Source organism: Microcaecilia unicolor, chromosome 2, assembly GCF_901765095.1.
Source record: "Microcaecilia unicolor chromosome 2, aMicUni1.1, whole genome shotgun sequence".
NCBI lineage: Eukaryota > Metazoa > Chordata > Amphibia > Gymnophiona > Siphonopidae > Microcaecilia > Microcaecilia unicolor.
Genome location: NC_044032.1, coordinates 395981538 through 395997750, shown reverse-complemented (window position 1 = coordinate 395997750; position 16213 = coordinate 395981538). Strand labels below are relative to the sequence as shown.

Genomic DNA, 16213 nt, shown 5'->3' with positions numbered 1-16213 from the left:
GGATGTGTATTGCTTATGATGCTCATTTTAATACAAATCAGCTCATTGAAATATATTTGCATAGGATTTTCATTGGTTGCTAACGCAAATGGTAAAAAACATTCAGAACCCCTTTGTGCATTACTCGCTGAAAACTGTGAATGCTAAACTAGCTAGAACGAGTCTAAATCGGACGTTGCTAACATGGTAAGTTTTGTGGATCAGGCCCTTAGTTTCATGGAAAGCAATGAGCACTAATGCTCATAGTCTGAGTAAAAAGATTCAAGATTTGCAACCCTGGATGTCTGAGGAAAATTTGGATATTATTGCTATTACAGAGACATGGGTCAATGATTCCCATGAATGGGATGCAAACATAGCGGGCTATAATCTTTTTAGGAAGGATAGGGAGGGCCGAAGAGGTGGAGCAGTGGTACTGTATGTGAAAAACAGTATCAGAGCAGCAGAAATGAAGGGAACCTGGGGAAAAGAAGAAGCTATATGGATCATCCTGGAAAGAGAAGATGGAACTTGCATCTATCTACATGGATATTATTTACAGACCTCCAGCACAAATGGAGAAGCTGGACAAAGATCTGATAGAAGATATTCATAAGCTTGGTATGAAATAGGGAGGTGCTATTGCTGGGAGATTTGAACTTGCCTAATATGGTTTGCAACATCCCATCGGCAGAATTGGAGAAAAGCAGAGAGATCATGGATGCCTGTGAAAGTGCCTTGCTCAGACAAATGGTGACAGAATCCATGAGGGAAGGGTTGACACTGGATCTAGTGCTCACACACGGAGGAAATGTTTCCAATGTCTAGGTGGGTGCCCACCTAGGTAATAGTGATCATCGTAAGATATGTTTCATATAAGAGTGACAGCAGAGTGCAGACGCGCAAAACTCAAAGTACTGGATATCAGACGTACTGATTTTGGTAAAACGGGGGAATACCTGAAGAAGGAGCTGATGGCATGGGTAGGCATAGGTGAAGTGGAAATGAAGTGGTCCAACCTGAAAGCTGCTTTAAATATGGCAGCTGATCTTTACACAAGGAAAGTAAACAAAAACAAGAGAAACAGGAAGCCTATATGGTTCTCTAAACAAGTGGCTGAAAAAAATAAGGGCAAAAGAAGCTTCGTTCCAGAAATATAGAAGGAAACAAGAGGATCATGGAAAAGATTACCATATTAAACTTAAAGAAGCGAAGAGGGAAATACGGCTAGTGAAAGCTCAGGCAGAAGAAAAAATGGCTAAAGATGTAAAGAGATGTGACACGTGTAGGCCTACAAGTTGTTATGATGCCTTTCAAATGCGAAAGACTGTATAAAAGTTTTTTTCAAAATTTGAAACTGAGATTGTATTTTGCACAAAATACGGACAATCATGTGGATTTTAACCAGGGCAATGCACTGCGGGGTTATCTTTACCTGTGGGTGTGCTGAATACTGCGGGAAGTAAGCAAGAAGTGTTTTTTTCAGATCAGGAGCAGGTATCTACTCCACAATGTCCTTCTTTTTTACTTGTTAAACCATCCGAGGTCACTCTGGATAATCTGTGGGCTGTGACTGCAACCCTGGGTAAGTCTTTGCACCCCCAGGTTCAAAAATTGGAGCAAGGATAATTCTCTTTAGAGGGAAGACTTGACACTGTTGACTCTGAGGTTAAGAAATTTGAAAGAGCGGGTTGACAAGCAGGAGAAAGATTTGGATAATGTCCAGAAGACTCAGGCTATTATAATAAAGGATGTAATTGACTTCCGTAGGAAGGCTGAATCATTTGAGAACTCTGTTAGAGCTAATAATTTGCGTTTCTTAAACTTTCCTAGGGTTTTCTCTGTTACCCCTAGAGAAATGCTTAAAAGATATAGTAAAGACGTTTTTGGAGTATTCCTCCATTCTCCCAAATTTATTACCTCCCACCAAAATCTGTGGAGGGTCAGCAAAATTTGGAACAAGATAGCCCACCTTGGGGATGTCTCAGCTATTTTGGAGTCCTGGGACACTGATGCTGCGACAGCTTCGACTTTGCTTGCTACTGTTGTTCTTGCACCAGATAAATACTGGTTGATGAAAATGTTCTTTAAAAATAGAGCTAAAGCTTTTTTGGGCTTTAAAATTCAGATTTTTCCAGATGTATCAAGAGACACTCAGAAGCGATGTCACCAGTTTCTATTGCTTAAACCAGGTGTACTTCAAATTGGTGCTATGTTTTATTTGAGTTATCCATGTAAATGTGTAGTTAGGTATCAGTCTGTAAAGTATGTATTCTATGAACCTTCTCACTTTGTGATATGGCTCTGATTTGAATAATGGAATTCTGTTGCATGTCAGGTGTAAATTTTCTTCTATACTTTTCTTTGTAAAATTGTTCCACCTTATGTAGTCTTGGATCCAGTAATGTGGACTTGAGTGTTGCTTCCTTATTTATTAACCTGTAAAGTTTGTTTTTTTAATATTAATTGGGTAGTCACACTTTTCTGTGCAAGTTACCTACTTGTAAAATAAATAATAAATAAAAGACTTGAAGCGGTTCAAAGAAAAGCAATGAAGATGGTATGGGGCTTGCACAGCAAGACGTACGAGGAGAGACTTGATGACCTGAACACGTATACCCTGGAGGAAAGGAGAAACAGAGGTGATATGATACAGACGTTCAAATATTTGAAAGGTATTAATCTGCAAACGAACCTGTTCTGGAGACAGGAAGATGGTAGAACTAGAGGGCATGATTTGAAATTGAAAGGGGGCAGACTCAGGAATAATGTCTGGAAGTATTTTTTCAGAGAGGATGGTAGATACCTGGAATGCCCTCCCATGGGAGGTGTTGGAGATGAAAACGATAACGGAATACAAAAATGCATGGGATAAACACAAAGGAATTCTGTTTAGAAGGAATGGATCCAAAGAAGCTTAGTGGAGATTAGGTGTCAACACTGGTAATTGGGGAGCAAAGCCAGTGCTACTACTACTACTACTTATCATTTCTATAGCGCTAGGCAGGACAGACTTTTACGGTCTCTGCCCTGATCGTGGCCAGGCAGTTTCAGCTTCAGAAATTTTAGAACAAGGACAGTGCCGGGCAGATTTCCAAGGTCTATGCCCTGAAAATGGCAAGGACAAATCAAGATCAGGTATACATATGAAGTATCACATCATACATTACGTAATGAGTTTATCTTGTTGGGCAGACTGGATGGACCATAAAGGTCTTTATCTGCTGTCATCTACAATGTTTCTAATAAGCCAGGTTAGCAGTAAAAAAACATGTTTTAACAGTAGCCCAATTGATAACTTCCCCATTTAGAAGAGTAGGGTATAAATTTAAAACGGAAATTATAATTGCTCTTATTAAAATTAAAAATATTTCTGTCTTGCCTGTCATTACAGTTGAGTTTCAAATTCATATACATAAAAACATAAAAGAAATATATATATAACACAAATATAAGGGCATAAATAGGAATTGTTTTGTATGTTTTTGGATTGTTTGGATTATTTGAAGTATTTGTTGGATGATGGACAAATGTTAAAATTCAGTTTTTGTGCACATAGTTTTGAAATTACGTTTGGAGTTTGGACTTATACGTTTGGACGTTTGGAGAGACTTATAACATTGTGTACATTATTTTGAGTTTGGAATTAATTTTTCTGTCCCATCAGATTTGCCATAACTAAAGCAAGTGATACTACTACATCTTCATAATGTGCAACGATGGTGGGTTCTAATCTCTCCTCTGCTTTGGAAGGTTGGTAGGTCTAAGCACATTACACAATATATATTTGTATCTTTATAATGTTTTAATTGATTTACTTGACATAGAAGGTCCTATAACATATGGTGTTGTTATAACAGGAATAGAACATTGTATTTTATTAAAGAAACCCCATTGCATTCTGGATCATAAAGACCACAGCATGCATTCAAATAGTGTTTTTATCCATCACTGCAGTGCACCAGCAAACCTGGCACAGTGCCACGCTCCCTGTACTAAGCCGATCTGTCACGGTTTATTGTACTAGTCAGCTGAGGCATCGATGCAGAATTTAACTGAGTGTTGCACTCTAGTGCATCAGACTGGGCTGGACTGGTTACTCACAGTCTGGTAGTGTGTCAGAGACCATTTGAGTTACAACATATCATCAGCTAATAATAATCTCAAAGGAAAACTCAGATTTGTGACCCAGCAGAAGTTATTGATTGTTTACGTGCAGTAAAAAGCAGTTGACACTTTTGACATCGGAGGGTAATTTTTATAAAGTATTTTCCATGTGCAAAGCATGTTTCACAAGTGGAAAATGACTATTATAAAAGTGTGCAAGGGCACATGTATGTAGAAAGTAGGAACGCAGAAACAGGGCACCTGATTTTTGAAAATCTTTATTGCATTCTTTGAAGTTGTTATTGTGGATCATAGGGGTAATGTTTTATTCTGTTAGGTACTGTACTTGTGTTCTGTAGATATATTGTAATCTGCCTTGAACTGAAAGGTACAGTGAAATATAAATGGCCTTGTTAAATTAAACATATGCATAGGCATTCCAAGACCAACGAATCCTGTACTTGTGCCCAAATGTAAATACTTTTTCTTATAAAGGTTATTCAAAAATGTTGAAGCAATTTATTACCCAAAATAATTTAAAAGGGTGTAAAGAGGAGGAACTTGCATATAGAAGGTTAAGTCTATGAACTGGACTGCCTGCTTAGGCTAAATTTCCTTAGTTAAATATAACCTCAAAAGTATGCAATTGTGCAGTCACTATAACCACACACACAAACTTTTATAAGAGAACTATTTGAATTTGGACACATGTACAGGATTCATTGGCCAGTGGATAATTTATAATCCTATTTTGGAGTATTGTTTGTTGGTAGGCATTCCCAGAGGCATAGTCTGGGCAGAACAGCTGCAGAGCTGTGCTGTACATAGAGGAGAGTTCAGATGTGCTTTTCAGCAGGTGGGAATTTGAGTGAGAGCACAGTGTGCTCCTGGTGATAGTACTGAGAGCCTAATTTAAAGATACATAGGTGCCTATCCAGCTTATTTTCGAAGGAGAAGGGTGCCCATCTTTGACACAAATCGGGAGATAGGCGCCCTTCTCGCAAGGCCGCCCAAATCGGCATAATCGAAAGCCGATTTTTTTGACACCCTCGACGGCTTTCTGTCGCGGGGACGACCAAAGTTCACGGGGGCGTGTCGGCAGGGTAGCGAAGGCGGGACTGGGGAGTGATTAGGAGATGGGCGTCCTCAGCCGATAATGGAAAAAAGAAGGGCGTCCCTGACGAGCACTTGGCTGACTTTACTTGGTCCATTTTTTTTCATGACCAAGCCGTGAAAAGATGCCCGAACTGAGCAGACGACTACTGGAGGAATCGGGGATGACCTCCCCTTACTCCCCCAGTGGTCACTAACTCCCTCCCACCATAAAAAAACAGGTTAAAAATACTTTTTTTCCAGCCTCTATGCCAGCCTCAAATGCCATACTCAGGTCCATCACAGCAGTATATCGGTCACTGGAGCAGTTGTAGTGGGTGCAGTGTACTTCAGGCAGGCGGACCTGGGGGGGGGGGGGAGTTTGGGGGGCTCAGCACACAAGGTAAGGGAGCTATGAACCTGGGAGCAATTTCTGAAGTCCACTGCTGTGCCCCCTAGGGTGCCCGGTTGGTGTCCTGGCATGTGAGGGGGACCAGTGCACTACAAATGCTGGCTCCTCCCATGACCAAATGGCTTGGATTTGGCCGTTTTTGAGATCGACATCCTTAGTTTCCATTACTGGCGAAAACCAAGGTCGGCCATCTCTAAGGTCGACCCAAATGTTGAGATTTGGCCGTCCCCGACTGTATTATCAAAACGAAAGATGGCCGCCCATCTTGTTTCGATAATAGAGCAGGGACGCCCCTTTATGGGGCCGTCCTTAGAGATGGGCGCCCCCTTTTGATTATGCCCCTCTATATTGCCTTTTTAAAATAAAACGTCTAAAGCACTCGAACCATATCATAATTCCAAAACAAATCTGTGCTTTAAAAAAAAAAAAAAAAACACTTCCCAAACGTACAAACATTCTATACGTGTTATTCCTGGAACTGTGGATTTTTCCCAAGTCCATTTAGTAGTGGACTCCCCTCCCCCGCATAGCCACTTGGTAAGAATAATCTTACTGCATGGCCATGTCTTTTTTTAGGGGCTTTTTTACCTGCTGCATTAAAAAGGGCCCTGGCGCGAGGCAAAAACGGCCCCAACTGCTACCGCTGGGCCCTTTTTTACCGCATCATGGTAAAAGGACACCTAAGTGAAGTTGCTGCATTTATTTGGCATGACTCACTGCCTCTTATATGATGGTCCCACCACACTACAAAAATCATTTATAAGAATTATCATTATTATGACGTTTTTTTTAACTGCACAGGTGTTTTGGAACTATTATATGGCTGGAGTGCTTTAGAAGTTTTTGAGATACTTAAGTCTTCATTTCCTTTAAGGCAAGCGATATATGTCTTTTTATATAATAGTCGCCTTTTTGAAAATGTTTAAAGGTACCCTGTTCTAACATTATTCCAAGCTGTGTAAGGAGTGGCCTAGTGGTTAGTGTGGTGGACTTTGGTCCTGGGTTCAATTCCCACTGTAGGTACAGGCAGCTCCTTGTGACTCTGGGCAAGTCACTTAACCCTCCATTGCCCCAGGTACAAATAAGTACCTGTATATAATATGTAAGCCGCATTGAACCTGCTATGAGTGGGAAAGCGTGGGGTACAAATGTAAAAAAAAAAAAACTTCTGCACTGAGGGTAGTGAAGAGGCAGAACTTTTTAAATTTTGAACACAGAGATGACTTAGAAGATAAATCGGGCAATTCATAGTCTCATGATCAGCTATCTTGCCTTCGGTGAAACTGTGCTATGTTGTATTTAGAATCAACTAGTGCAGAAGAAGTGACTTATCTTGTTCAGGTGTAAAATGGCCCAGTAAATTTCCAAGGTCACTAGCTCAGACACTATGAAAATGTGCAGCCACTGAGCAAGTAATTCTACAAGATGGCACTTAGAATTAGACACTTGGAGGGCATCTACTTTCCTTTATCGAATACTAGCAGGGTAGATAATGGCTTAGGCGCAAGTACTTACCCCAGGATGTAAGTGTGTATGCTTATGTTCCGGTGATACGTGCGTATTCTGTAAGTTACACTGCCCGGCTGCAAATCACATGCTATTGAAGATATGTGAGTAGTTACAGAACGCAGAGGCAGAATACTCTACATGCTAGCATTCCAAACACTTGCTTCCGGATTCAATATAGCGTGCCTAGAGAATCCATGCCAAAATCCAGGCAGATTCTATAACAACATGTACAACTTAATTGGCTTAACAAGCTAATTAGCGCTGATAATAGCACTTAACAAGCAATAATGAGCACTAAAAATGATGTATGATAAGATTTACAAAATCTTATACAGTCACATGTAGTGGGGTGGAGGACTAGCCTAATGGTTAGAGCAGCCGACAGCCTTGGCAAGTCATTTAAGTCTCTATTGCCTTGGGATGGCCAGGGGTGGCTCTGGCAATCCCATCCCACTTAGATACAAGAAAACAGTCAAATGTTCGGAATCCGAAGGAAAACAGACTTCCAGGTTCCACCAAAAGGTACCAAGTGAAATGCAAAGAAACAAGAGCCTGTGGTCTGCCTGTTCTTTAAATCTCTGTTGGGGAACAGAGGCAGCTCTCGGGACTACGTAGTCCCGAGCTGCCTCTGTTCCCCAACAGAGATTTAAAGAATAGGCGTGGAGGAGTGGCCTAGTGGTTAGGGTGGTGGACTTTGGTCCTGAGGAACTAAGTTCGATTCCCAGCACAGGCAGCTCCTTGTGACTCTGGGCAAGTCACTTAACCCTCCATTGCCTGCCATGAGTGGAAAAGCGTGGGGTACAAATGTAACAAAAATAAAATATTTGACTGTTTTCTTGTTTCTACAACCTTATAACACAAACATCAACCCATTATATCACAAGACTCCTGAGGCAGGCACCTCGGTGCCGAAACACAGCTGTGTCGAGTCATTTTGTTTTTTCAATAAAGATTAGAAACTTTGCATACGTCACCCTCGTTGTTTGGAGACAGCCAGCTCACTCTACTCTTGCTTTATACTTGATTGACTTCTGTAGAAGTTCGGTGCACCTCCACCCTTTCCGGTGGGCCTTGACTTGCTAAAAGTAAACTAACTCATCTTAATGGTAGCCCATGTTACTAACTTCCTCCCTAAGGTGGCAAGAGGTGTAATGGTCAGACTTACATTGGCCACTTGGCCTTTATCTGCTGTTAATTATTATGTCAGCTTGTTATATAGTAAAAATGAGTGACACGCGTACGCCTTCTAAAAGCTCTGTCAGCTTGGCTCTGGCAATCCGATGCCTTCCTCTGAAATATCATCTACTATTCTACTTGTTTTTATGTTTCTCATTTCTTACTTCTGTGCTTTCTTTCCTATTATAACACTGGCATTCCTTTCGATCTGCTTTTACTATGTAAACTGCCTTGCTATGTTTACTGGTAAAGGTGGTACAATAAATTTTAATAAAGCATAAACCATAAGGATGGCATAAAGCATGCGAGCAAGGTACTTGTGTATATTTTATATTCGATTTTCCAGTATACAGTACCTGTGGACACAGGCAGAATGCATTTTGCCTACTCAACCTAAAGTATATGCGAGTACCTGCAAAATTTAGCCTGGTAAAAATCCACTAGGCTGGACAGAGTTAATTTAGATGGGTTAACCTTTGTTTTATGCACATGCAAGATACTTATTAAGTCTTTGAAAATGTACTCCAAAATGGAAATCCTTAGTATAATTCCTTGTTTCTTTGGCATCATTTCTGAGTCTCATACCTGAGTGTACATTACTTTTCTTTCATAAGTAAGCTGAATGGACTTCACTGACTCATCAAGCCCAAATGTCTATTAATGACTTAACAGCTATCTTAAAAGAGAAAGAAAGACGCCCTTCTCCCCAACGAACATACATTACCTGACTCTTCTTCCCCCTTTTCCTCTCTAAGTTCCCCCAACTGCACCTACCATACATGTACCTCATGCTACTACAATATCACTTTGTATTCATTCATACCATGTATTTGTTCAAACCGTAATCGGTAACGCCGTTAACGGTTATATGTAAGCCACATTGAGCCTGCAAAAGGTGGGAAAATGTGGAATACAAATGTAACAAATAATAATAATAATAATAATAATAACTTGGGCCCTGATGCTCAAAACTCCAGTGCTGTTCTGAATAGCGCCGTAACAATACCGCCGTAACAGCGCAGAAAAACAATGTCCTATTGCTCAACACTAATGAGATGCAAATATAGGCGCGCTCATAGCATTGAGCACTAGGGAGTTCAGCGGGAGGTTTGTGCTTTGGCGCAGGAGGATTATGCTTAGCACACGTGCAGAAGAGTTCCATGGTAAGCTCGACTCCTGTGCGCATGTGCCTGGTAAAACCCGAATGTGAAGCACACATTGGCATCTGTTTTCTGCGGCCTAAATATAAGCATTTACATGTTTATATTTAGATGCTTATATTTAGATGCAGGAAACAGAAGCCAATCTGTGCTTTCCCTTGGGCCTACTGTTTCTCATGACCAGCACATGGGCTTCCTTCTGAATCCAAAAGCAATCAAAACCAGCAGATTTTGTAGAAAGAATCATGAGAGAAGCATGAGAATCATGAGAAATCCTCTTTTCCAACATCCTAACGCCTGCTCTGACCCGGCGTTATTTTTTGCAGTGGTAAGGCAATTTTGTTTCGGGTGATCTTTTCTGAGCACTGGGGAGGAATACAAAATTACCTCATTAACATGAGTTTGATTACATTAGCATGCTATTTGCACTGTTCGTCTGCGTGCTCGTTTGTTCCCATGCTGTGAGCCTCAGAATATTCTGTGCAGGTAAATGCGGGAACTAGTATGGTGCTAATGGCCTCTAGCCCCCTTGTTAGCATCAGGGCAGCGGCGTACCGAGAGCGGGGCAGTGGGGTGGTTGCTGCAGGGGGGTGCAGTGGCTGTCGGCTCCACCGGTTCCGTGCTCTCTCTGAAGTTACTTCCTGTTCTGAGGCAGAGGGAGCAGGGAACTGGCGGAGCCGACAGCAGCACCACAGGAGGTAAGAGCAATGCACCCGGGGGGGGGGGGGGGGTGCGGGTTGAGATGATGCGCCAGGGAAGACGACGAAGGATGCGGCACCCGGGGAGGACGCTGCACCAGGGTGTCATTATGCTCATATTAGCCCTCTCCTCAAGTCACTTCACTGGCTTCCTATTCGTTTCCGCATACAGTTCAAACTCCTCTTATTGACCTATAAGTGCATTCACTCTGCAGCTCCTCAGTACCTCTCCACTCTCATCTCTCCCTACATTCTTCCTCAGGAACTCCTTTCACTGGGTAAATCTCTCTTATCTGCACCCTTCTCCTCCACTGCTAACTCCAGACTCCGTTCCTTTTATCTTGCTGCACCATATGCCTGGAATAGACTTCTTCATCTGGTACGTCAAGCTCCATCTCTGGCCGTCTTCAAATCTAAGTTAAAAGCCCACCTTTTTGATGCTGCTTTTAACTCCTAACCCTTATTTTATCATCCTCACTTTAATATTCCCTTATCTTTTGTTTGTCCTGTTTGTCTGTCCTAATTAGATTGTAAGCTCTGTTGAGCAGGGACTATCTCTTCATATTCAAGTGTACAGCGCTGCGTACGTCTAGTAGCACTATAGAAATGATAAGTAGCAGTAGTAGCAGTATCCAGGGGGGACGACAATGCTGCACCCCATGGGTGGGACGACACTGCATCTGGGGGGGGGGGGGGGGGGCACAGCGGCAATCCGCCCCGTGTGGCAGTCAACCAAGGAACACCACTACATCATGGCCTTGGTGCCTGCTTAATCAATTCTGCAGCACAGTGAAAAGCAAAGAGATTTTCTTCCTCTCTCCATCTACTATGATCAGTAGAAGCGCCTGAAACAGCATTTTTCCTTACAGCTCACCAATACCAGGGCTGATATGACCTTGGATTATAAATAAGCTTTAAAAGAGCAATCCATGATCTTGGTTTTTCACCCCCATGCTTAATACGGTCATAGATATTTAGCGGAGAGCAAAGGGATAAGGGACGAAAGTTCAAAATTCACTCTCATTCCTAAAGGTATTTTAGCTATTTAAGAAATGTAAACTGAATTTTATGGTCCAGGAATTATGGTCTGTAAACATTCTACCTAATGAGCCATGAGTCCTTTTGTTTTTTTTGGCAGTGGTAGCATTTTTCTACACAGTCTCACCCAGTGACTGGGGGACAGTGATCTGCAGACTAGAATTCAAAAGTGGCGAGAGTGGGGGAGTGTTGCAATTAGTATAAAATGAATTGATTCATCTTTAGTGGCCCAATTAATTCCTGCTTTGATTCTGCTCCCAGGACTCACTTGGAGCCATTCTGTTTGCTTGCCGCAGTGACGAACTGTGGTCATGTGGTTAGGCTCATTCTTGCACTGCGCTTTAAGTGGAATAACTTCATCCATTCTTCAGCACTACCCTGGAAGAGGCAACGAGATGACAGGACTCTGCACTGAAGAAGCCCGATATTGTGGTCAAACCATCAAAAAAAACAATCTGCAAAAGATGGAGTCTCCCAAACTAATTTTTGGACTTAGGCTGCAGTATAAGCCCTGGGGTTCGTCTGCACTGATGCCAAGGATCAAAGACCAGCAAAGAAGGTACAGGGGACTCACTTAAAAAGGTTTCGCCATGGCTTCTTTGATGACCTTTATTTCTACAGTGTCTAAGAATTTAATCAAACTGACATCCTCTGAGACATTAGCTTTTGGTCCCAGAGGTGAAAGTGTTATTTAAGCATGGCAATTCAAGTTGTCATTTGCTAATTAAGTAAGTCAAATGCAATTACAAGGGAGAGGCGAACACATTAGGATTTAAAAAATACACCCCCCCCCCCAAAAAAAAAAAAAAAAACAAAATTTCAGCCAGTGTTGGGCTGCGCAGTGACTGCCTGACACCGGTGCTCAGATCGAATAATCAATGCTGGCCGGCACTGAATATCTGGATTCACTTTTGACTGCAGCAACTTAACTTGGTTAAGCTGATATTTAGTACTAGCTGCTTAAGTGCTTAGCGGTCAAAGATAGGCCTGATATTTATGTGGTCTATTTTAACCGTTAAACATAGTCTGTTTGGTGATGAATATCCACACCTAACTGGCTATATTGCGGGATACAGCCCGTTACCCCAGCATTCTGTGCCAAAATCCAAGCGGGTTCTATAACAATGCACATAACTTAATTGGCTTAACAAGTCAATCAGCATTGCTAACAGCACATAACAAGCAATAATTAGAATTTATGCGAACAACTCCGTAAGCATATTCTGTAACACACTGCACCTACATTTTAATGCGTGCTGGCAAAAATGACGTGGTTATGGGTGGGGAAATGGACATTTCATGGCCGTTCCAAAATTTAAGCGTGTTGTTATAGAATATGGCCATCTGCACCTCAATCTACACGCCGGGATTTACTTCATGTTTTTGTTGGTGTAAATGGATGCATGTAGTTTTAGGCGCTAGGAGATCGACTAAGTGTATTCTATGTACCGTGCCTAAACCTAGGCACCGCTTATAGCACACGCTTAGGCAGAAATGTTTTTTAAGCGCCATATATAGAATCTAGCCCTTAGCTGCTAGCCGTTAACCTCGAATATTCAGTGGAGATAACCGGTTATCTCCCACTGCATATCAGTGGTTAGGCACTAAAATGTTATTTAGCTGGCCAGAAGCCATTCCTGGCTGGTTAAATAGTTTAGAATATTTGCCAGATAAAAAACTTGATTGGTATAATGAAATCTCTTTAGCCAACCCTGGAGCCATAGATGTGACTTTTTGTAGAAATGCACACTTTCCACAGAACTGAACTCACCTCCACCAAAGGGTGCCCATATCACTCTGCGAATCGATTTCACCCAGTCCTCCATATCATTCTGCGTGCTGGCCATAAGAAGATACGTCTCATGATTAGCTGTCATTCGCTCCCGATCGCCTCCTGTGGAAAGAAGATCATAGAAATAGGAATACAGCTTCTGCACGCTGACCCTCCCTTTGCCCTTCCAGTGGTAAGAGGCGAATAAATGTTTTAAGTCTCACGCTCATTAACCAAGGAAGTGACAGCTCCACAATGGTCCTGAAGCATGCTGATAGTATCTAACTCTGCAATCTCTCTCCATCAGCCAGAATTGAAGAGCGGGTAAGCAGATTCACAGTCTGATTACAAAATACAATTATGCTCCCAGAAGGACGCAAGCCAAGGAAAGTCATCAGCAAAGAGTTCCAGTTGGCATACACTAACACCAAGTCAGATGGAGACACTTCACAGGTCATTCCAGGATCCATTTTTCACAACAGAGGATGAAGGATGAATGAAAACAAATTTCACTGAATAGTAAATTATACTGATGTGTTTTCTCTAAAGTGTCATTTATCTTATTAATTTGTGCTTCATAGAAGACAGTACAAGCATTTATCACATGCCCAGTTATTTTCATAACCCACTAGGAAGTTGCTGGTCTGTAAGCCCTGAACAGTAAGTTTTACTTATATCATCAGACTATCTGTGCTTTACTACTACTACTACTATTTAGCATTTCTATAGCGTTACAAGGCATATGCAGCGCTGCACAAACATAGAAGAAAGACAGTCCCTGCTCAAAGAGCTTACAATCTAATAGACAAAAAATAAATAAAGTAAGCAAATCAAATCAATTAATGTGAACGGGAAGGAAGAGAGGAGGGTAGGTGGAGGCGAGTGGTTACAAGTGGTTACGAGTCAAAAGCAATGTTAAAGAGGTGGGCTTTCAGTCTAGATTTAAAGGTGGCCAAGGATGGGGCAAGACGTAGGGGCTCAGGAAGTTTATTTCAGGCGTAGGGTGCAGCGAGACAGAAGGCGCGAAGTCTGGAGTTGGCAGTAGTGGAGAAGGGAACAGATAAGAAGGATTTATCCATGGAGCGGAGTGCACGGGAAGGGGTGTAGGGAAGGACGAGTGTGGAGAGATACTGGGGAGCTTTGGAAGATGAATTAAAAAAAAAGTTTGGATAAGTTTCATGAGGATAGGTCTTTTAATTACTAGTCAGGTATTCTATGTCTGGGAGAAAGGACCATTAGGATCTGCTTGCAAGTGACCTAGCCTGGGCATTGTCACAGACTTCTAGGCTCACGGGACTAATGATTCAATCCAGCATAGCACATCTTATGTTCTTAGGGAGCTCATTTGCTAAATAGAAAAAAAGCACAATAGCCCAGCTATTATTTTTATAAAATACTGTGCAGCAGCAACTGACAGAACATTTTTCATATAGCTACAGTTTTTCAAATGGCAGGAATTGTGAACTGTGGACATTAACGTTGGAAGGATCAGCAGTAAAATCTGTATGAGGAAAAGGAAGCGCCAACTGAAACCAACAGAAGGGCATACGTTTGTAGTCTATCGTTTTTTAAAATGTTATTTAAAACCTTTATGATGACCATTTATAATAGATAGTGCTCAGGGTCAGGGCCAGTGGAACGCAGTAAGGGGGTCTTTTACTAAAGCTCAACTCCAGCTATCTGCAGCAGGGTCCGTTTTACTCCTATGGGCCATGCTGCAGATAACTGGAGCTAAGCTTTAGTAAAAGACCTCCTAAGTGAGGTAAGTGTGGCAGAGCAGTGATGGTATGGGATGCCGCACTTACCTTGAATAGGGTGTCTTTTACTAAGATGCGCTAGTGTTTTATCCATGCTAAAAATCAGTTGGCGTTAATGCTGAGACGCCCATTGGAATATAATGGGTGTCTCAGCGTTTAGCACCAGCTGATTTTTAGCGCAAGCTAAAAATGCTAGTGCACCTTAGTAAAAGACATCCTTACTGTGGTGTCAGAGCCACGTTTCAGCACTACATGTCCCACCCTTTTTGACAGGAAGTCGTCAGTGGGGGTGGGATGTAACAGTGCTGGAGTGCGTACCTGTGGAGAAAGGCCTTATGACAGCATGGCAGTGATGATGGTGAGCCTGGGGGAGGGGGGAGGTAGCCGCAGCAGCATTGTGGTGGAGAACTCAGAGGGAGAGGCGGCACCAGCCTAACGCCATCCCTGCTCAGAGCATAGCATAACAATCTTTCCAACTGAAATTGAACTCTGAAAAAACACACAGCCTTGTTTTATCATCTCAATACAATAAGCTCACCCCCACAAACATAAACATCCCAGACCATACCCTCCCTATCTCAGACAACTTAAAAATACTCGGCATCATAATCGACCACAACCTTACTCTTGAAAGCCAAGTAAACTCCACAACAAAGAAAATGTTCCATTCAATGTGAAAACTTAAACACCTAAAACCCTTCTTCCCGAGAGAAACATTTTGTAAATTAATACAATCAATGGTATTAAGCCATGCAGATTACTGTAACGGAATCTACAAGGGATGCAAAGATCAACTCACAAAGAAACTCCAGCCAGCCCACAATACAGCATCCAGGCTAATATTCGGTAAGACGCGATTTGAAAGTGCCAGACCCCTCCGAGAAAAACTGCACTGGCTCCATATTAAGGAACGCATTACCTTCAAAATCTGTACCCTGATCCACAAAATTATCTACGGCGTAGTCCCAGGATACATGATAGACCTCATAGACCTGCCAAATAAGAACAGTTCTGGATTATCTCCAACATATCTAAACCTCTAATTCCAGGAATAACATGTATAGAATGTTTGTACGTTTGGGAAGCTTGCCAGGTGCCCTTGGCCTGGATTGGCCGCTGTCGTGGACAGGATGCTGGGCTCGATGGACCCTTGGTATTTTCCCAGTGTGGCATTACTTATGTACTTAAGTACTCCATTATCCATACTGCAAAGGTCTCAAATACAAAACAACCTATGCATCCAGCTCCTCCTATTTAGGTACAAAAGGAGTGAAAACAATGTACGACCATCTAAACTTCAGGAAATCACTAAACACTTACATATTCAAAAGGGCATACACTATTGACCCAACATAGATGCCAACGCCCTGCAACGCAGCAAATCCAGCGATCGTATTGGACACTATTTAATCTTCCCTCTCTCTGATCCCCTTATGCCTGAAAGAAATGGACCCTTTATTCAACCACAATATCACCTTGTATTTGTTTCTCTACCGTTCTTGCAAACGCCTACG

The 16213-nt window shown here is 42.1% G+C and overlaps 1 protein-coding gene across 3 annotated transcripts in view; it reads right to left on the bottom strand.

Annotated features, from left to right (window-relative positions):
* Positions 1-16213, bottom strand: part of ARHGAP24 (Rho GTPase activating protein 24) — a 912569-nt gene that overhangs the window by 107147 nt on the left and 789209 nt on the right. For all 3 annotated transcript variants that reach the window (XM_030190600.1, XM_030190603.1, XM_030190601.1), the window contains one exon: positions 12943-13065. In XM_030190600.1, the coding sequence (XP_030046460.1) occupies positions 12943-13065 (123 nt within the window). The remainder of the gene's footprint in view (positions 1-12942; positions 13066-16213) is intronic.